The sequence below is a fragment of the Neolamprologus multifasciatus genome, chromosome 2 (genome assembly GCF_963576455.1).
Source record: "Neolamprologus multifasciatus chromosome 2, fNeoMul1.2, whole genome shotgun sequence".
Lineage (NCBI taxonomy): Eukaryota > Metazoa > Chordata > Actinopteri > Cichliformes > Cichlidae > Neolamprologus > Neolamprologus multifasciatus.
Window position 1 is genome coordinate 29,007,583 of NC_140440.1, and position 22,362 is coordinate 29,029,944.

The 22,362-nt window shown below is 40.6% G+C and overlaps 2 protein-coding genes across 3 annotated transcripts in view; one reads left to right on the plus strand and one right to left on the minus strand.

Annotated features, from left to right (window-relative positions):
- dock2 (dedicator of cytokinesis 2) overlaps positions 1-22,362 on the minus strand; it is a 92,770-nt gene that overhangs the window by 25,742 nt on the left and 44,666 nt on the right. For both annotated transcript variants that reach the window (XM_085176050.1, XM_085176060.1), the window contains exon 26: positions 22,238-22,333. In XM_085176050.1, coding sequence (XP_085032176.1) covers positions 22,238-22,333 — 96 coding nt within the window. The remainder of the gene's footprint in view (positions 1-22,237; positions 22,334-22,362) is intronic.
- insyn2b (inhibitory synaptic factor family member 2B) lies at positions 647-22,064 on the plus strand. Its single transcript, XM_085176075.1, has 4 exons — positions 647-798; positions 11,166-13,076; positions 15,602-15,676; positions 20,030-22,064. Exons 2-4 carry the CDS (start codon positions 11,497-11,499, stop codon positions 20,211-20,213), a joined length of 1,839 nt encoding a protein of 612 aa, XP_085032201.1. The 5' UTR covers positions 647-798; positions 11,166-11,496; the 3' UTR covers positions 20,214-22,064.

Consider the following 22,362-nt stretch of genomic DNA (forward strand, 5'->3'; position numbering starts at 1 on the left):
AGGGGAGTATGAAAAATGAGGATGAAAGAACACTAAAGAATGGCATGAAGAGGAGAAAGTGGGGCAAAGAAGAGAGAGGACAGTGACCAAACACTGTAGCTTAAATAGAAGAGTGAGGTTAAACTACAAGGAGAAAACGAAAGATAATCAAAACAGAGAGAAAGAGAAAGCGAGTTAGCAAGGCAATGCTAGACTTTATTCTCACAGAAAAGCAAAGATATAAATAAAGTGAGTGGTAGAAGCACGAGTGTGTGCGTCTGTGTGTTCACGCATGTGTGTTTGTTTGTGTCCTGGCTCGACTCCTGGGAGCACACTGCCAAAGTTTCACTGGGTCTACTACTGTGCCAGGGTCAATGTAGGCACATAGACAAACATAGACACAAAATTCAGGGCATGGCATCAGATTTGTCACCAATATATATAAAAAAAGCGAGTCATGACACTGGATGACTTAACAGATGAGTGAGAATATTTGAGAAGCACATGAGAGCTAAAGAGAAGCAGGTAGAAATATTGATCAGGGAAAGAGGGAGAGAGAGGAGTGTATGTGTGTGTGTGTGTGTGTGTGTGAAAAAGAGAGGGAGAGAGAGCGAGAGAGAGAGAGAGGGAGGGAGGATCACTGGGCTCCGCGAGCATACGAGGATCAGCAGCAACAGAATGAGACGGAGAGAGAGATAGAGTGGTAAAGAATCGGAGGAGAGCTCTACTGAGCACTAAAGGACTACCACACACGAGTGATACACACACACAACAAGGGCAGGACAGAAGCATGCGGACCAAAGGGGATGATAAGAAAAGGTAAGTGACTAAGAAAGCAAGAGCAAAGACATTTGTTAAAAAATAACACTGAGTGTATATGTAGTTAAGTGTGTGTGTGTGTGTGTGCGTGTGTATAGGGGAGTGATAGCATAAAAGCCTAACATGTTTTCTTCTCGCGCTGTTATGGCCATCTGAGGAATGTTTCTGGTCTGATAGCCCAAGGCAAATACTTTATTTTTCAAAGATGCTCATTCAAGATTTAAGACTTGAAGGTTTTGAATGAAGGTAACTGGTTTTATGGAAGGAGGCACCAGAGAGCTAACTGGAGTGCAGGAAAAAAAATCCATAGGTTAAATCTCTGGGCTACATAGATAAACATACAAACAAACAATCCAAAAACACACAAATTTTGGCTTGGTGGATGTCTCATTCCTTACAGAGTAAGTCCTCTGCTAAAAGTGTATTTATATATCAGACGGTCTATCTGTTTTATGGAAACCTTATAAGTGTATTTTTGCAAAAAAGGAAGAAAAAAGTAGTATGATCACTGCATTAGTATCGAAAGCAGATACGCTGTGTGTGTGTGTGTGTGTGGCAGGTGAGTAATCCCATCCATCTGTCACAGTAGGATTTGATTCACATGAATACGTCTGTGTGTGCTTAAGTGAGTGTGTTTCATAATGCAATATTAATTACAAGTTTTCCTTTAACAACGATTCCGAACATTCCTGTGTGTTTATGGGAATACGTGTGTCTTCGCTGCCCGACTAATATTAAAAGCCTCTGAACCAATCATCGGGACAGCTAGTGTAGCTTTAATGTGGGATTATAAAGCAATAACCCTTCTCTTTATACACTAATGCTGACCTCATGCATCTGTGTTTGTGTGTATGTGCGCGTTTGTATTAAAACGATCAAATGTGTATACAGACATTTCAAACTGAGACAGTGGGGATTTATGTGACCTGTGTGCAAAATTTATATAACCTCATAAGTTAGAACATAAATCAGGATCACAATCTGTGCTTATCTGTGTGTCTGTGCGTGTGTGTATGTGTTACACTATCACACAGTCCAGTCTTTCACTTGCACAAACACATCAACAAGTTGAAAAATGAAAAGAAAAATAATGTTGTTTCTAGTCCTACAGCGACATGTCTACAGGGCTACAGCAAAATAACCGCACTTGTTGAATAAATTTATTACATTTATATTACTCGCTTTTACTGCTGTGTGGGATGTTTAGCCAAAAACAGTTAATTGTACTCTGTTGTGAGTCATTATTGTTGCTGTAGAAGGGAATCTGTTTTCAGTTTGACTTTCTTGACTGCTTGCGCAATATTTGAACTCCTCCTCCCTCTATGTATGCTGTGTTTCCTCTGCCATAAGCTACTGTACGACCCTGAACAAGAGTCATTCCAGCTAACAAGGTGTTCTGTTCATCAAATGGTGCTCCTTTCTTTCTTTCTTTCCTTCGATAACTGCAGCCAAACAGCTCAATTTGAACTTCATCTGTCTTTGGTACTTCCTTCCAAATTGAGACTGACTTATTCAGATGTTATTTTGCACACTTACGATGCTGAATTTGTGGTGAGATTGAAGGACGTTTTCCCTGTTTTGCCTTCTCTACATGGATATTGTTTGTGCATCATTACTGCACATTGAAACAGTGCATTTCTACTGCGGCACCTTCCTGTAGGCCTTTTGTTGCTATGTGTTGGTTTTGCTTTTCCTTTTTGTCCAGCATGTACAGATTTATAAAATAAAAAAGTTTTCTTGATTTTTACAAATTTTGCATTTTCATTACCGCTATTGCAGAAAGTGGAATTTTCAAGCTGGTAGTTTGTTTTTGTTTTTTTTAGAAAAGAGTTTTTGTCAATATTCAGACAAGTGTTACTATTCTAACATCATTACTCACTGACATTGGAAAGCACTTGTTTAACCTAAGTTAAACACCTTAAGTAAAACTTATCTTTAAAAAAAGGCCCTATTCACCTAAATGAAATAATAAATAGGTCAAAGACAAGCTGGGACTCTTTTGGGTCTTTTATGAAGGGCCAAAAGCCACCGCTTAAAGGAAAGGGGTGCATTGGGTTTCTAAACAGCATTCAAACTCATGAGTAAAAGTAAAATGTAATTTTTCAGATCACCAGTCAGTTCCTTAAACAAGCCCACTGTTACCATGAAATTAGAAATAGAGGATCAATGAATCAAGAATGAATCAAGCTCTGAACTCCCAATGATGATTCTTTCTATTGAGTCAATTAAAGTCTAATGAACCGCTGATGCTATGAAACCTTAAAAGCACAAAGATGACCAAGCACACATGACAGAGCAGCATCTTATCAGTTCGTTTAAAGTTAATAAGCAGATAAAACCCCCTGAAAACCACATCCCTATTTGAAGAAAACCCAATTTTTATCTCTGTTTTCTGCAGTGGTTGCACTCAGTTCTTCTCACTTTAACATAATATGCAATATTTTCAGGAGTGTCCAAATTTTAGCATGCCACTTTACAAAGAGCCTGTCGTGGTTATTAGGAATGCACCAGAATGTTGCTAAGGCTTTTCTCTGCTCTTGTTCTGGGAAAAATAATAATGAATAGCGGATGTGTGAAGGCAGGAATTTGATTCAGGACTAATGAAATCTTTCTCAAAGATTCTTGAATATTTTCAACAATGTGCTTTATGAATTCATATTCTTTATTTACATATAAACATGTTTTCTTTGCATATGTCTAGGCCTGATTTGTTTGTAACACTCCTGAGTTGGACTTCATTTATTTGGTAATAACTTCTAACTTGTGTAGACTTATACAGAAAGTAATTTATGTGTCTAGTAGTAAATGCACAAATACAGGTTCACATATTGGAAACAACTTTAGTACAGGAATTACATCTAAAATTATACACTGGGAAAACTTAATCAGTAGGTAGCTTTAAACTACATTGACTTTTATCACATTCAGTGTCTGCAGGCTCACAAATAATGGAGAGAAAGAAATGAGAAATAAAAAAAGGAAGAAGAAATAAAAAGAAAGAAATAAAGAAATAAAGGTTCAGTCAGTCGACAGGAAGAGGAATCCAAAGAAGTATGTACTGGCATGCACACATGAAGTTATATGTGTGTGTGTCTGTGCATCTGTCAGTGCATCCACACGTGCATGTCAGTGACACTTTAGCCGCTCTGCTAACCAGACACGCTGTGAACAAGTGATGAGAAACAGATGAGATGCGGTGAAAGACAAAAGGACACAAAAGTCAGAATGGTGGGAAGATGGATGTGTGAAAGGGAGCGAGGGCAGCAGGGGCAACAAGATGAAGAGATGAGAGGAGGAGGAATAGATTAGGGGTTAATGATGGAGATATTGGATGGGATGTGCAGGCAGGATGAGTGATATCGAAGAGAAGAGAACAATGAGATGATAAAAAGAGTACAAAGACAAAAGGTGGTAATCAGGATGACGACAGGTGACCAAGGGGAAAAGAAAGGTGACTGGAGAAAAATATGCTAAGAGAGGGAAGAGAGTACACAGTAAAAGCAAAAATGTAAACCTCTGACGATATCACACCCTATTAGCTACACTGATAAGATTTTTATGTAGTAGTGCATCTGTGGCATCTCCTCTAACTCAAACACTTTGTTTTCCCCTCTTAGCTGACTCGGTCTAGTTTTCCACTCTATCGTGTTTATCTCCTATTATTAAGTATTTGGTGCTAAATATCTCATAAATATGCCGTTTTCCTTTGGTTTCTCTGCCCCGCTGCTCAACCAGCAAACATTACTCCAGCAAACAACAAAACAAATGAATTAAATCGCCAGATGGATTTGTCAATAATGTGCTCTTGGCCTGTAATGTATTGCAGCCCTTTTCTTATTATAGGTTCCTAACAGGTTATAAATACGCTTACAGCATTAAAACCGAATTGACTTTTTTTTCCTCTGGGGTCTTTCTGACTGGAGAAGAACATTGCTTTGAATTATTTCCTATTTGTTGCCACATACACGAGGAGTAGGGGCTGAAAGGGCTACAAGTTTTTAATAAAATCCATTGTTATGAGATCAGTTTTGTTTTTCCCACTTTGTGTCGTCGTGCCGTGCCTTTTGATTGAGGTTGCACCACGACCGAAGGTAGACATGTTTAAACATCGATACGAACCCTTTCTTTCCTCTACTGGAGGGAGTCCCTGAGAAGGAAAAAAAAAAGACTGTACTGACTTACAGTGTCTGTTTACAGTGTTCATGCACTGAACAGACTAAAACCCTTCAGATTTACTTTCAATTAGTGACATTGTTTGCCTTATCTGAGTTTCTTCTTAGACAGACGTATGGAGAAGTCTGCCTCTCAGTTCTCTGTTTAATTTATTTTCTGCTTCTGCTTAATTTATGCATCTCTGATTCCAAACATGCAGAAACAAAAACACACACACACACAAACGCAAAGTGCATATACACAGAGTTTGTCCGACGTAAATTTTTCATGAACATTCAGTACACAGGGCGCCGCAGAGCGTTTTCCATTTTCCTGTTGTTTGTGAAATGGTTGGGATTTGAGTGTGTCTATAAAAACCCCAATTAAGTCCTCTGTTGCATCTTTTTTGTGTTGCTTGGAGAGCAACAGTGACCACAGTTTGCACTGCATACCTTTAAGAGGAACCTGAGTATCTCAGTTACTCTCTCATTAATATTACGCACAATCTTCCCAAAACAATTCTTCACTTAGACCCTTACTTGCTGGCTTAGTGAAATGTTTGGCTTTTTGTGTATGAACATTAGCCTTTTGTGACTTCCCTCTTTCCAGTTGAGATGCTAATTTATGGGCACTGTTCCTAAAAAATACAGCTGCTCTCAATAAAAATGCAGAATGACAACGGCTGCAGAACCAGCTGTGTATATGTCCTTTTTTATTTTGATGATTAATACCGGATTAATTTTTCTACGAGTTACCGGAAGAAGTGTTATACTGGGACACTTAACAAAGGTGAAATCACTAATTAAAAATGCAAACGAACACAAAGAGACACAGTATGTATATTAGCATATTGAATTTGAGGCTGACTTCACATTTTGAAAACTACAGACAAACAACATAGAATTACACGCATATATAAACAGAAAATATATAGGGTACATATAGGGTACTGTGCATCAAACGGTATTGTCACAAAGTCCTGCAACAGACACCCCCCACAGAGCACTGATCTCAGCATCATCGAGTCAGCCTGGGATTAAACGAGGAGACAGAACACAGTAAGACAGCCCAAATCCACAGATGAACTGTGGCAAATTCTCTAGGATGCTTGGAACACGCTAACTGCTTTGAAAAATGTGAACCAATGAGAACTGGTGTGGTTTCAGAGACAAGGGGGCTCATACTAAATATTGATTGTTTTTTTCCCCATCTCCTGCATTTTGAAGAAAGTTAACTGAAAAAAAAGAATATTGTGGCAAAGTAATAAAAGCCATGCAAGATACTGACCAAACTTATATTTTTATATTACAATTCTTTGAGGGGAGCTTAGTATCTTGTCCGCTTATTGTAGCAAAGAGTCAGAGAGATGGTCTTACAAGGTGCTCAAATATTTAAATGGCAGGTGTGGCAATCTCCCGCAGTTATCCCATACAAAATGCCTCCGCACAGTGTTTTATTTAATTTATACATGTCTAAAAAGTATCTTCCTATCCAATATAACAGTTGTAAGAAATAGACAGAAAATATTTCTCATAAAGGTCTCTGATAGAATAAAACTTGCAGGAGGCAGAAAAAGAAGAAGAAAGAAGATGCAGCTCTCACCTCACTGTTCTAAGTCCCTCCCACCAGACATAGGGCGTCCACACTAAATAGCAGGTGTTTCACATGGAATAGAAATAGGATAATGCTGACTTTTAAGCTTCATGTGACATTTAGAACCCACTCTTCCAGCTGAAAGTTTTGCGCTTAACCCACTGCGGAGCTACATCTTACAATGTTGCTCTTTGTTCGACTTTATACTACGCCGGTTCTTGTCTGAACAGATCTGTGATCAACCAACGTCTCTCTCTGAGGAGTAGACTTGTTAAAATCCTGAAAACATAGCTAACAGAAAGTGAAGGAGTCTGTTTCCTCTCAGACACTTTGAATTACAATATGCTGAAAGGTTATTATAGATTTTTCTTCCAGTGGCACCAAAAACACATTTCCTACCATTTAAGTTTCAAAGACATGTTAAATCAGAGGTGTAAGATTAGAAAGGTTTGGCAATATATAACAGAGAAATGTTTTTGTTGCCTTGAACCCAAACAACGGTGGCTGGAGGGAAAAAAGCCTAATGAACTGCACAAAATGCACTGTGTGCCCCGTCTCAAAGGGCCAATAAAGTGCTGCGTTTGTTCTGTTCTGGTGGTGAGTGGGTGAGAGATAGTAACTGAAAGGGGTGGTGTGATTACAGAGCAGTAAAGCAACTCTCAGTCTCCCTAAAAATGCTTGCACACACACACACACACACACACACACACACACACACACACACACACACACACACACGGGGCCCGTCAATCGGCAGTTGAAAAATGAGACTCACCTTGAAACGACAGGGGACTCGATTCGCTGGAGCATTCAGCGCTCTGTTACCACTGCAAAGGCGTGGGTGCGCACTCATTCCCAGACACATGTAAAAAACATGCAGGGCATCGCTGAGTCTGCCTGTGTCGTAGACAATTCTTTAAAAGCTCAAACCCACCGACTGGCAAATTAAACTCATTGCATGTATAAACAGATTTCATAAAAGGCTGCACCCTGTCAAGAAACTCCCTGTGGTGTTGAAAGGCTTGTATGGTCTGTGTGTGTGATGACAGATGCTCAAGCACACTTGCGGTGTTCATTGATTACTGGCAAGCAATGTGTGTGGCATCCCAGATCTTTTTTCTTCCTTTCCTTTAATGTTTGTCTCTTCACACATCCTCCTCCTTCTCCCCCAGTCTTCTGTTTTTACTTTTATCTTTTAAAAAAGTCATTCAGATTATGAAAGGAGAAACTGATTGGAGATTTAAAGCGACTATAGAAAATTAGGCCTTCACATCTCTTCCGCTGACCCACACATACAAATGCTCACGCGAGTCCTTCATCTTGTCCACAGTTCTGCTAATACATCTGTTCTCTCGCTGTCATCCCCTGGCCACCTGTCAGCCCTGCCTGTGCCGGCTTCTACCCTGTTATCCTCTTCAGTTGCCTCCCCTTTATCCTGCAGCTGACAATGTTTCCTCCCTTTCTCCTCCCCGTTTATTTTGCACAGCCAGAGGTGAAATGTTGGTGAGAGACTACGTTTATATATAAAGAACAAGGAGGAGGTGAGAGAAGCACAGAGAAAATCAAAGGTTGCATGACAGAGATGGAAGGGAGGGTGCTGAGTGGGAAAGTGTGACAACAAACACAGCAAGTGATGAAAGAGGGATGCGAGGTTAGTGCTATCCTTTAAGATTTAAAAGAGGGGGAAGTGATTGAGAAAAAGAGAAGGGAAGAGAGTCTGAGATAGACAGACAGAGTGTGAGCTGGATTTCTGAGGATATGGTGTCACTTTCTGCCTGACATCATGCAGGTCAGGGGTGAAGAGTCAGACTTCAAAAAGGAACACACACAAAATGATGAAAGTAAGAAAGAAAGAAAAAACTTGCAGCAGGTGCTCTGCTGTCTGATGAGGCTGCTGATAGAAAAGGCAAGTCAGCTGCAGTGGAATTACCTTTAGTTCACTCCCAACACAAGCTGCTTGACAGCTCTTATACACAGTCAAACACAAATGGGGACATATGCACGCACATATGCATCCTTTCTCTCTTTTTTTGCACACACAAACACCAGCTAGCTCTCTCCTTCTTGCTTTCCCTCTCCATCTGTTTCTCACCACAGAAATGCCATCGTCATCTGCAATTTGTTTGTGCAAACAACGAATCTCAGTCCTTTTCTCATTCACCCAGTCGCTGGGCCCTGCATTGTGTATAAAAAGGGACGCATGAAATATAAGTTAAAGCTTCAGTCGTCCAATCCAGGACAGTGATTACCACAGTTAGCACAGTAAACAATAATAAGCAGTCTGGGCTGTCAATAATGCGAGACCCCTCCCTGGCAATGTCACACTCCACAAGCGAAACACACTGTCAAGATATTTATATAAGTAGGAGCAATATGTCACTGAAACAGAAATCCTTTGATCTTTAATGCCTTATGCAGAAACCTTACATTTCAAAGCACCACTGTCACTGAAGCTCTCAAGCAATGCAGTGCACTGTGTGACACTTATTGTTTTCTATGTCTAGAAAGTTTCAGACGCAGGATGCAGGCTGAACAGTCTAAATTTAAACTGTTCCTTGTTCAGCACTTCAGCTCATGGGCAAGCCCACCAGCATCAGTATAAATATTTAATTTTTTTTTTAAATGAAAACTGGAAAGAGTCTGACAACCTTAATTACACTTGCTGTCAGGGAAAAAGGGGGGAAAAGGCTAAGATGTCAATTTTTATTCTCCTTGTGCAGTCAAAACAGCATGGGGTATTAGGCTTAGGTCATGACAGGGCATTGCTATGAGTGAATGGGTACAAGCCTCTCATTCTGAATACATATGAAATATTAGAGTAGCAGTCAGGCTCACCGCAGTTAGGATGTGTTACCTATCCACTGGTGAGCACATAATTTTATTTGCTACAGTGCCAGAGCCGACAAGCTGTTTTAAAACTTCTCAAAACCCTGAGAAAGAACAATAATGAAACAATAGAAGATTTTTTTGTTTGTAATCTCATGGGTTCTTACACTATTAGGTGAACATGGCTATAGCTGATTTATTTCTCTCTCCCTCTTTCTCTCTCTCTATATATATCTTTTAGTTTTTCCACACTTGACCGTATACAGCAAGCATCTGTGTGACATGTTGCACCAGCTGGTGTAAACTAAGCCATTCATCTTCCCTGTGTGTGTTTGATTATGTGTGTGTGTCTGTGTGTATGTATGCAGCCAGCTTTTGCACCCCACACTGGCTGAATAGAGTGACAACGTTGTTTGTGAAGATAGAAGATAGAAGAAAAAATGAAGACACAAAGATTTCAGCCTAGATACACACACAAGCCTAATTTCATGGACAAATTACCTCGCACCAGCTGCAGACCAGCTTTGTGTGCGGCAGTGAGGGATCAAAGGTGGACGGTGACTGACTTTTTAAACACAGGCGGACAAAAAGAAATTTTCTACAATATATGAGCTGGATCTGCAACAAGTTTAAAATGTATTGTTGCTTGAGTTCTGTGCAGACAGCAAATGCACTGCACTGCCAGTTATCCTCAAGAGCCAAACTGTGTGTAATTACATTAGCTCAAATTAGCATAGCTCCATTAGCTAAAATGAAATATACCAGACAAATGTGACTGCATCCACTTTTCCATGCTCTCAAATATAGTACTAGTTGGGTAAGTTATCTAAATAGCGCTCTTTTTTCCTTCCTTATCTGTCTTTTTCTTTTTGATGTACCCTGCCCATATTTCCTGCAATAGCCCAAAATCCCGATATGGAAAAAAACAGTAAATATAATAGAATTCTGGCCCAGTTTCATCAGCTAATCACAGTGACACAGTGCACCACTGAATTACACTGAGTCAGTGATCTGAAATGATTAAGGCTAAATGGCCAATTTTGCTTCTCACCCAATCAATGCAAAAATTTTAGACTAAGCAAAATAACACAAAACAAAGATAAGACCTTAACATAATTTAGTCATGGATTAACATTAAATTTCCTGCCTTTAAAAAAATCAAGTAAAAAAAAACATTTAAAATAGACCGAAGGGCACAATGCCTGTATAGATTACTAGACACAAAAGAAACATTAAACATGGAACAATGCTATAGAGTTGATCACAAAATTATTAAATTATCTTAACTCATTTGAAACATTTCCAAACTGCTTTTACAACAAATGATATCAAATGATTAGTTATAAGTCTACAAACTATTATGGAATGTAAAGAAAGAAAAATTAATTTTAAAAGTGATCCAAGCTCCTTAGATCATTTAATAAAAGAATTAAGCAGCATTTTTAAATTGACAGGATCTATAGCTCCTGTGATTTGTATGCAACTCCCAACTCTATAGAGAAACATGCAATTGCCCATAACCTACCCTGAACATATTCTATAGTCTTTTCATTCTCCTTGATGGGATTTAACATTTTGCCACTGTTACTCTCACCCACCTGCTAGGGTAATAAGAACTTGATAGACCTATATTGATCTGGTCAGTGTGTGCTCTCAGTCGAGGTCGAAGCTTTTACACGGTGCTTTACGTGCCTAATGTCTATGTCTTCTTGCCAGTGTGACTATTTCTTGCCAGTTTCTCTTGTTTCTACCTTTGTTTCTATCATTCATTGCCTTTATTTCTTTTCTCTCTCCAGAACAAACCAGCAATGCCCAGAAAAGCAATCCAACTCATCATCTGCGGGCCTCTGGTTGGAAACTGAGAAAAGCTTTGACAGTTTCATCCAATCGGAAGTAGCTCAAGTAATAAGATCATTAATGGAAGAAAGTTAAGAGTCTACAGCTTTATTGGATATTGAATTCCTGTCTCCAGCTCCCTAAAAACTCTTTCACATAAATTAATTTGGGCAAACAAGAGCTGGAAACATCTTGGATTGCGCTTAGATCTAATCTTGCTGGCGGCTGATGTGGCTGCTTGCCTCCATCCCTTTCAGCTCCTCAGGGGGCTGAGCAAGCCTCCAGAGGAGTATGGGCAGGAGGGTGGCTGACCCAACAAATCCAGTCCCTGCACTGGGAGTTCCCCTGGCGGGGGGGCGATGGGGCCCACTTTGCAGTGTCGGGGTGCAGACATCTCCCAGACTTCGGACTCTCCCCTCCATCAAACGCCACAGCAGCCAACCAACCAACACGCCTCGGCTCCTCACCATGGCAACAGACAAAACAACAACAACAGCAGAGGCAGGGGGAGTTATCAGAAGTGACAGCAACAGTCTGCCGGTGTCAAAAGAGACATCTCAAAACGAGATCAACAGCCTGACACAGGACGACATGGGGTCACAGGGATCAGGCAGTGGAGTTTACTGCCAGATCAAAAACATACGGACAAACCCAAAGGACACAAGAGGTAAAAGGACAGCTCGGTACACAAATGGCAGTGTGGTAGCCTCTGATGTGGTGGGAGGGGTTTGCAGTGAAGCCACAGAAGGTAAGGAGCCTGCCCAAGAGAGGAGAAGGGTGCAGTCTCTACGAGGGGAGGGTCATCGCACGGTGTTAAAAACAGTAAGCGTTTGTACAACTGTGCACGCCACCCCACCTCGGCCCTGCAGAGTAATGACGACTTCTCCGCCTCGCCTTTGTGGGACATGTGGGAGGAGACGATCTCAGATTTCGCCGTGCACCGGTGCATGTCGCAGGAGGGCAGTTAATCAAATAACAGCTAGCCAGACTTTACCTAATCCGCCACGGAAACCGCCTGTGGCTCCCAATCAGTCAAGAAAAGACTCTGCTGCTATGAACTCCCAGTCTTGCACCAAAAAAACAGACACAGCCAACACGCAGCAACACACATCAGTAAAGACTACTCAACTATTACAGCTGTCGCACACTATACCAAAAGCGCACAGTTCACACTCAAACCACGCAACACACACTCAGAACAAAGCCAAAGATTCACAGCAGCACATGAGGCCACACTCTGCAGAATTTACCTCTTACAAGGACTCCTCCACGCAGACAACAGATACACAAAGTAACACAGATAGGACCACAGCTGACATGCATACACAACAAACACACACGCCAACTTTAGAGGTGATAAAGTCACACTCAAATGACGAACGCAGTCAAGTTGTGGCTCAAGGCCAACGCACTGATGAAGAGTCACATCCGAACACAGTAGCCCGTATTGCTTTGAAGTCTCCAGCTCCTTCCTGTCACAGTAACTCAAAATCTAGCACCACCCCACCTCTTCCACCAAAAAATTGTCCTCTATCCACTCAGTCCAAACCAGCCACATCTGTAGCGCAAAACGAAACCCAGGAGACCACAAATGTACCGAAACGATCCTTAGAACGGATCAAACTCAAGGACTACACAAATCAGAAGAGCAAATCATTCGATGACCACACTCTGCCTTGTAAGACTCATATGAAAGCACAATGCAATGGGGCACCGGGAGGACTTCTGGACGGACATGCAGTACAAGCACCACGTGGATTGGAGAAGCAGCTGCAGAGTGTGGAGGAGAACCTGCTGTCCAATCAGGAGAAGATAAAGGTGCTTCTCAACGTGATTCAAGACTTGGAGAAGAGCAAAGCCTTCACTGAAGGGTGAGAGAAGGGACTTAGGAAGGAAAATAACTTGAAGAGAGAAGGGGAAATAGGGGAATGGAAGAAGGTAAGAAGGAAAGGAAGAGGATAATCTGAGAATAAAGTGTGAAATGAAGAAACATAGATGTCAAGACGGAATGAAAAAGGGAGTGATAAAAAGAGACAACACATGTAAAAGGAGTGGTAGAGGTATTCACTGCGTGAGCAAATGTTTAAGCAAGAGGGAGGTGATAAAGATGAGAAAGAGGGGTAGAAGAGAGGGTGTACTATGAGTGACAGAGATTAATAACAGAGTATTTTTACGTTTTTACAGCTGGCAGGCTTTCAAGACAGTATATTAGATTTTTAAATGCCACCGGTGTGGAGATCCAATGTGTGTACACATGTTTGGAGAGAGTTGATACCTACCAGCAGGAGGTCAGCGTTGGCTTTCTTGCATTTCCTTTGAGTTTGAGAGCATGTAGCCCCAAACAGACACTACTTCTAAGCAAACAGAACTAATCAGTTACTCTTTCTCTCCCCTGCTAAATCTTTGATTCTTAATTTCCTCCTCCCTGGCCACATGTTCTTCCTCTTCCCTCCACACATAACAGCTGGTCTTTCAAAAATCCCCCTCTTCTCCGCTGCTTCTTAACCCGCTTTTAGTAATTTATCCCTCTCTTCACCCTCAGCCTCACACCTTTCTTTTTGTGCATTTTTAATTAATACCTTCCCACTCCGTATCTTTCGCTACAGACTTCATCGTAAAGTATGAATCATATCTTCAACTAACAACTGTGAATCACTCCTGTGCCTTCTCATCTTCCCCCCTTCTCCTCTCCCAACAACCTGTCCATCACTCTTCCCTGCTGTCAGATCTTTGCTGTCACACTGTTTTGTTTTGCTTCCTATTCTTCACCTCTTCACCACCCGCTTCCATTTCACCATTAAGTTAAAGTCTGCACCTTTTTTCCCCACCCATAACCATTACCTCTCAACTATCCTAAAACTGATGATTCTCCATCATCATCTAAACTCCCTGTGTACATGGTTTATTCTCTCCCATCCCTCCTTATTTTTGTCCAGCGTTAACAGAGGTCTCTGGCTGCAGTCTAATCCCTATCAGATTACCTAGCAATTAATCTTTAAGCTGCACAATAAGACACATAAAATCAGTATTCCAGCTGTCTTACCCCATCTTTGTTGCTGTATAATATGCATTCATGCTTCTGTTGTGTGTAAAGGCTTTTTTGGGAGGATGCCCATGTATCATGCTAAGAGTGAGAGAAAAACAGACTGAAAGTCAGACAGAAGAGAGGGTGAAAGATAGCTATTGAAAGATAGGAAGACATTAAAAGAATGAACATTAAGAGAAGCAGCAAGTAATAGAGGGACTGCATGAATCTGGTGCTGTGCCAGAAATGAAAGAACTCTAAGTGGGCTGCTGTGATAAAAGTGTCGGCTGAGCTAAAAGGTTGTCGCTGTGCTCAGCTCCTTGTCTCGTTTCTCTCCTGAAGCAAAAACTTGTCTTCTCATGCTGTTGTTGTCGTCTTTGATAAAGACCGGTGGGGGAGAAAATTGATGCCAGTTACACAGTCTCACTCCATGTAATTAAAATGTCAATTTTATTGACATAAATCAGTTACTCTTTTCTCTAAATGGTTCAACTGAAGGCCAGCGAAAAATACCTTGGCAAAATAAAGTATTTTAATTAGGAGGCAGGCAGTACAAGCCTAACAGATATTTTTAAATTCCAGCGTATTTTCTAACATGTAAGCAGTGTCCTTGGCTCTGTAGTCTCTTTAGTCTTGTTCAGTCTTGATGCAGTTGGCATGTGTGCTCTGCTGTTCTAACTAGCCGTCTAAAATTAAAGACAATAAGCTCACTTTCACTATGCCTCTAATTTAAGGTAATAATATCTGTGCCATGTGACGTGTGGCTCAAAACCTGATGTACCAAGACAGTTGCTGCAATTTTTTTCTTCCTGCATAGAATAGTAAACAGGCAGGTACTCAACCATTGGGGCAATCCTGGTAATGTCCTGAATAGTGTTACTGGGGCACATTGTATGCACTAAACATCACAACTATTTTGTGCCCTTAGACAACACGTTGACAGCATGTCTGTTGTTGCTGCACTGGGTACGTGTCCATGGAGAGGGAAATAACAATTCTGACACCAGCGTGACACCGCCACGAAAAGCCCAGCTTGCTGTTTGTGCAAAATATTCTTTCACTATTACAAAAATGAATATTGTTGAAGCTTGGCAGGATTTCTTTCCTTTTTTTGTTGAAGTAGCTTATCTAAAAATCATATATGCTAATGATTAAAGCAATCGTAAATATATCAGAGTGGTTTTCTTAAGCGGATTATAACAAACAACGCATGCACTGTATGCCTACATAGAATTTTGTTTAGATCATTACCTATCAAAACACTACAGCAAAAATTAAAAACCAGACGTGTAACTGCCATCAGCATTCACGGCTCTGTTCAGTCAAACTGCTTTCATGTGTGTAAATGTTTTACATTTGTTGTTTCTGCAGTCGCAGCTCATACAGAACTGGTCAGGACATAAACAACTGCCCCACCTGCCAAAAGACAGCCTGCATCATCTACAGGTAACCTAATAAAGATAATGAGCTTACTGTATTATATAACACACCAATGACAACTAATTCTTACCTGGAGCTTTAGAAATAGCCATGAAACTTCTGTAAAACTGCATGCCTCTCATAGGATGCAATTTCCCATTGTTATTTCTTCAGCCTTTCCAGGTTTTTATCACTTATTCAGCTTTTTTTGTTTCATTACCCTTTCTTCCTGACACCCTGCTGTCGCTGCCCTTTTCTTCCACTCTGATTATTGTACCACTCATACAATACACTATTATAAGGAAAAAGAGACTAAGAGTGATTGCTCTTATAAATATTAAAATTAATACTTGTTGTACTTTGCAGATTAGTAAAAGATGCTCTACCAAGGGAGGATATTTACACATAAAAGAGTGTTCTGTGCAAACAAGGATATTAATTCAACATCTAAATGATCAGTCCAGTTATCTCATGCTTGACTGACCTAAATAACTAACTGCATTCTTAGATCCTCAGCAACTTACAGAACTGCACTGCCTCTTATTACATACTGTAGTTTAATCCTCCTGTTAGCTCCGCATATTCCTTCTCTCTTCACAAATGTTCACATAAACATTTCCATTACATGCCACTAAAATCTCTGTCATTTCTTCTTTTTTTTAAACAAACTCCTGTCTACATCTGTGCCTCATTCTGTCTGTCAATCGCCAAAGCTCTAATCACCTCAGTGTGCCCCACTTTCACCCTCTACTCTTTCTCTGCACTGCTCACATAAGCTGGAAATGTAGGTTGCATGTAGCTTCATGGATAAAACTAAAAGAAAAGAAGTATTTACAGACCAAAGCTAGGCTTGAAGTTAATTCTGCTTGTTTACAATCACATACAAATCTCCCTCGCAGGCCTCGAGGGGATAAAGACAAGTTTTGCGGGGTCTTTACCTCTTCAGTTCTCTTTAACTCTCAAAGCTACTTGCCTCAAAGCAGCCCCACCTCTGCATCTCGCTCCTGTTTTAACTTTCCATTTCTCTGTCAGTTAATCTCTTCTTTGCATCCAGTTTTCTGTTTCCCCTCATCTCATTTTTTGTTCCCTTGATCCTAATTAACACAGCAAAATCCTTATCCCAGTAAGTAGCAATGAGCACCAAGGGAGAAAGCTGCCACATGGCAACATGCTCATCCATATCCACACATATATACACATAGATTTCCACCACTACTTTACATAGTGAGACAAATACACTTATAGGCAAGCTCCTTTGTTCACACAGTAAAGAATCATCTTCCACGTTGTGGAATATCTTAAATGGGGACTGCTTTTAAGAGAAAACAAGGCATTTGACTTTAGCCTTGCAAAACACTGACAGTAATTATACAACAGCCTGGTTAACTACTGCAAACGCTTTAATGACAAGACAACCTGCATTATGCAACAATTCACTTAAGCAGAAAAACATAAACACTTCCAAAAATGATTTTGAACTGTTTGACTAAATAAGCACTTACAGAAGCATTTCCACGCAGACTGTGAAAACTTGATGGAAGACAAGCAGAACAACTGAACGTGCTAAACCTAGATATTAGCGGTTTATGAAATTAGCAGAAAATTAGTGTTTACAGAACAAAACATACTATTATCTTCTTGTACTACAAATAAACCCCCTCAGTAGTCTAGTAGCATACATTGCACAAAGAAACGTGTCATTACATAGTCATACAATGTCTAACATTAGCCGGACATGGAAGTCTTCAAAATGTGAGGCTTATTATAATATTTTGGGGAGATACTTTACATGACCTGGAACAATCCTGGTCTCTGGTGTATGCACTTCTCACATCATTATACTCCACCTTTCTCTCTTCTCAGCTTCTAAGATTTTCTCTCCTGCTCTACTTTCTTATTGTCTTAATTGCACACATGCAAATACAAACAGGATAATTAATCCAGCACAAAGGGAAATCAGCTTTTATTTGATTCATGTGCGTACACATTTCAAAAAAAAAAAGAAAAAAGAATATGTTTCATGCGCTTTGAAATATGTTAATGACTTGGACTGAAAGGCAGATTCTCCAGCCTAGTCATATTTCTTCTTGTGTCAGTATGAGTTTGTTTCAAAAACAGGGGTGGGAAAAAAGAAAATCAGCATCTTTATTGTGACATACACACAGAGAAGTCACAACTACACGAGCTCTGTTTGTTTGATTGGACAATAATGGCCTTATCAAAACCCCAGAGGACTCTGGATAAAGAGGAGTGGAGATGGCATAAGAGACACCCAGGCAGGGGATGAATTACGTGTGGGACTAAAACATTCATCCTAATGATCTGTGGTGAAAAAAAGAGCTTTTGACGTGGGCTGACTGCCTGAAGATGTTTTGCCATCGTCTGTTTTAATTAATCTTTACAATGAGAGACAAGAGGAAGAGGAACTTCTGACAGCTCCTCTGTTTTTCCTCCCAAAGCTTAAACAGCTGAAACAAGCAGAGCAAAACACATATGCGCACCTAGAAACTAAAAGTATTCTAATATACACACAAGTCTCAAATTTAAACTGATGTATTAAGCAAAAAAAACCCCAAACTTTAGCTCTGATCTCCACATGTTACACCTCATTTTAAAAACATAATAAAGGTTTTGGGTTTAGCTGTGCCTCCAGGGATGAAAGACGCCGTAGCACACAGTCATACATGCACGTAAAAAGATGCTGAAGGTGACAGCTTACACAACGAATTAAGAATAGCAGCTTTCCCAGCTGTGCAGTAATCCCACAAAAAATAGTGAGGGAGTGAAGTAGGTATGGGTAGAGAGAGGTAGAGAGCTATACTGAGGTTTTGAGACAAGGGGACGTATAGAGAGACCTGACATGGAAAAAGCTTTAGTTTCTAAAACAAGACAGACTGTACAGTAAGTGGATGTGGGGCAGGTGCCATCCTTGATTTTTCTTTATATGTATGCTGTGTGGCTTTGTTTGTGTATATGTGTCTCGGTAGATCTTCTTTATCAATTATTCATGCAGCCATCTCCATTCCTCTGTGCCCACCCAAGCTTTTACTTTCTCCTATATTCACTCATTCCATCTCTCCCTCCATCACTGCGCACTTTCTCGGATAGCCGAGACCTTGCTGCCCTCCCCTCTTCATATCTCTAGTGGCACTCATCTTGTCCTTCTTTACTTCCCTGTCTTTTTTTGTTTCCTTTTTTTAACTATGCAGTGACCTCTCTGCCCTGTTTTATTAAAGGTTGCCTTTTTTTCATTTAGCCATCCTTCGATCTCCCCGAAGATTCTGTCTCTTTCCTTTCTTCTTTCATAAGTCTCTGCATGTTTCTCTTTTACTCTCACTCAGCCGTGGGCTTTTGAGGAAGATATATGGAGATGGCAGGGGAGCACGTCTGTGTTTGTATATTATATGTTTTTGAGAGTGTGTGTGTGTGTGTGTGTGTGTGTGTGTGTGTGTGTGTGTGTGTGTGTGTGTGTGTGTGCGCGCGCGCATGTGTGTGTGTGTCTGTTTGCTGGCATACAAAAAGAGGGAAGGACTGGTAGTTGTCTCCGATCTGCCTGCCTCATCATGTGCCTCATTAACTCCAGATGCCAGACCCTATGTAGCTCCACCCATATAATCCAGCTCAGCACACACACACAGTTACCAAATGGAGGGAGAAACTCAGAGTCTGCTACACGATGACCTGCAGCGATGGGCACTTCAGAGAGATGGTGAGGGAAAAAGAGCACAAGCGAGATGAGGGGTGGAGGGGGAATGGGAGCATAGAAAAAGTAAGCCACGAGGGTCTGCTTTGAACATAGAAGAGTAAAAAAGTTCCTCCATTGCTCCTTCTTTTAGCTCCTCCATTGTGCAAATGCTCTTCTTCTTTCCTACTCTCTTTTTCGTTCTCCTCCCACTCGTCTCATCTCACCAGCCTGTGATCTACTGGTGCATGAGTGCAAAAGAATACTATAGATGTGAAAAGAGTACTGAGCTGAGACCTGTGTGAAAGAGTGTGTGGGCTGACGGTGCGTACCCCAAAATTAAGAGCATATGAGTTTAAACCTCCATAAAAACTGCATTATGGACAGTATTTAAGGTGTTGTCAGCATTTCTTGATGTCACTAGGTCACCTTAGCTTAGCTGTCTCTAAACCCCTCTCTTTCTAATCTCTCTTTCTGCCCAGTAGACTTCCTCTTGTTTTACACAGCTGTTCACCATCTCCCTTTAACCCCTACATTTACGGTATTCTCTTTTTGTGAGAAAGGAACTGAATTAAAAAAAAACAAACATCTGGCTTGGTTCACATTAGCTCAGTCTCTAAATCATGCTTATAATATTTCTCTCTCATCTTTGTCTCCTTCCTCTTCAACTGCCTTCTCTATTTCTCTCTCTCCTCCAGTGTGGAGCATGATTTTAGACAGCAGGAGGGACGTTTCCAGGGGGTTATAGAGGCCCTAGAGGGGGAATATGATGTGCCTGCACCAACTCTGACCAAGTCGACGCCAGCCCCGACATCCTCCAGTCGCCCCAGTACCAAGGCACGGGTCAAGAAACTACGCAAGAAGTGTTTCTGGTGGCTCTAAGCTCTAAGAGTTGGAAAAGCCACAACTGGCCTTCTGGGCAGCAGGTGCAGGAGCGGATTATATTTCAGGGGATCCAAGATGTTGCGGAGTAAAGCATGTGGGTGTGCACTGAGCTTAAGTTTAAATTCCGAAGGTGATCTTTTCTGAGCAGAAAACATGGCCTGTGAATGGCAAATTTTCCACAGTAACCAATCATGAGCCCTGTACACCGGTGACAAGGTAGAAAAAAAAAGGAAATGTGATAAAGAGGGAGAAGAGGACAAAAGAGGCTGTTAAACTTTCTTGACTGCTTGGGAGGAAGAAGGTGAAATCTGCAGAAACCAGTATTTGCTGGCTAATTTGAGATTACGTTTTGCCTGACAGTGAGGACAGTGTTTTTCAATAACAAATCTGCTGCAGACAGATGAAGCATTGTCACTCTGGATAACAGACAGCATACAGTTTGTCACTTGGCTGAGTGGCTATTTCAACAGATGGACAGATGTACGAGCTGGGAATGAATCGTTATAACAGTTTTGGATAAATTACAGCAATAAGCAGGGGAATGTAAATGAATGTGAAAAACAAAGGAATATAAAAATTAATTTGAATGCTATGTTTTTGGATGGCTGGACAGACATAATTTGAATGTAGCAACAACTGAAGCACTTGAAGGATATCATGGGAAAACAAGCTGATGAACTGTCTGGACACACAGCTTGCTCACTGAGTCATCAGGATTTCGCAGAGAAAGTACAGATTGTATTAAGAATACATTAAGAGACAATGTGATACACAGCTGATTGAAGACTGACAGCCTTTGTCAGATAATTAAAATTTCTGTCAACCCTGAGTGACAGAGTAACCAATTCTCTCCTTTATTATCATCCAAAATGGAAGTGTTTTGCTGCAGTCTCAATTGTGTTTCAAGGATCTTTACACATGTGTGCATTCGAATGCATGCACTTAGTGGCATTGACAAGCGGGCATCAGTTTACACATACAGCATACTCACAGAACTACAAACAACTGATTCCTCTCTCACACAGTAAACACTTAATACATTTGTGAACCAGTGCAAACTAAGAACAGACCTGTCAATCCATTTTAATGACTGGCCTTTTTAAATGTTGAGTATCAATATACAATGTATACAGTAGGCACCAATGAATTATTGTTTTTCAAAATTTACCATTGCACAAATTGTGCAGGTGAGTGCTGTGTTGGTACAACACAATGCGAAGCTTTAGAGTGAGAACAGGAAGATAACCAGAAAAATTAATAAAAAAAACTGAAAAGGCTCAATCTCTTTCTTAATACCAACAGCACACTTCAACTTAGTCATGTAAAATATATCAGACAATCATTTAAATATCTATATAGGTGTTCTGTAGCATTCAGGCCACACTTGCCCTCCTAATCAACAAATATTAGTGCTAAAAACTTTAATTTTAGGTTAACAAAATATACAAAATGAGTCACTAAGGGTGAAGAGTTTTTGAAGATTTTTTTCTCAAAGGGAAACAATATATTTGTAAAAGCATAGCACAACTGGTAGATAAACAGAAACTTTTGCAAACAGCATTCATCTGGACATTAATTTTGTACACACAGACACACAGAGAGCATTCACACACTGCTTTGTTCACAGCAGTTTAGAGCTTAACAACTGATCTCACAAGGGCGTCCTTCAACTGCTTATGGCTGTACAGTTGCCACCAAATACAATCCTGGATCATATTACACTTAGTAATTAGCCAGTTTATGCGCAAAATGCCGTGTCCCTGCATTTTCTTAAGCTTTCCCATGACAGTGTGTGAGCCCTCACGATCCCTCTTGTATGTGCAATAAAATTGTGTATTTTAAACAAAATACTCTGCTGTCAACATATTTTGTGTTTCAAAAACAAACTGAATACCATAGCGGAGTAAATTAAGGTGCTTTCTTGCAAATCCTTTTTGATAAACATGGTATCAGCAGGGAAAATATGAGAAGGACACAAGACAGAAGGAGTCCCCCATATGTTCTACTTGTAAAGTACTTACAATCAGAGCGTGCTCTCGACCCATGGTGATGACTGTCTGGTTGATGACCCGTAGCAGAGATACCACAATGTCTTGGATATGTTGGAAGGTGTCCCCCTGATAGAAAGTCAGAGTATAGGTGTATG

What these genes read in the sequence shown, in the direction of transcription:
- insyn2b (XM_085176075.1), top strand. Translation starts at nt 11,497, where the DNA reads ATGGGCAGGAGGGTGGCTGACCCAACAAATCCAGTCCCTGCACTGGGA. An exon ending in AGCAAAGCCTTCACTGAAGG is followed by an intron (nt 13,077 to 15,601) that starts GTGAGAGAAGGG and finishes TTGTTTCTGCAG; the next exon opens with TCGCAGCTCATACAGAACTG. An exon ending in ACAGCCTGCATCATCTACAG is followed by an intron (nt 15,677 to 20,029) that starts GTAACCTAATAA and finishes TCTCTCCTCCAG; the next exon opens with TGTGGAGCATGATTTTAGAC.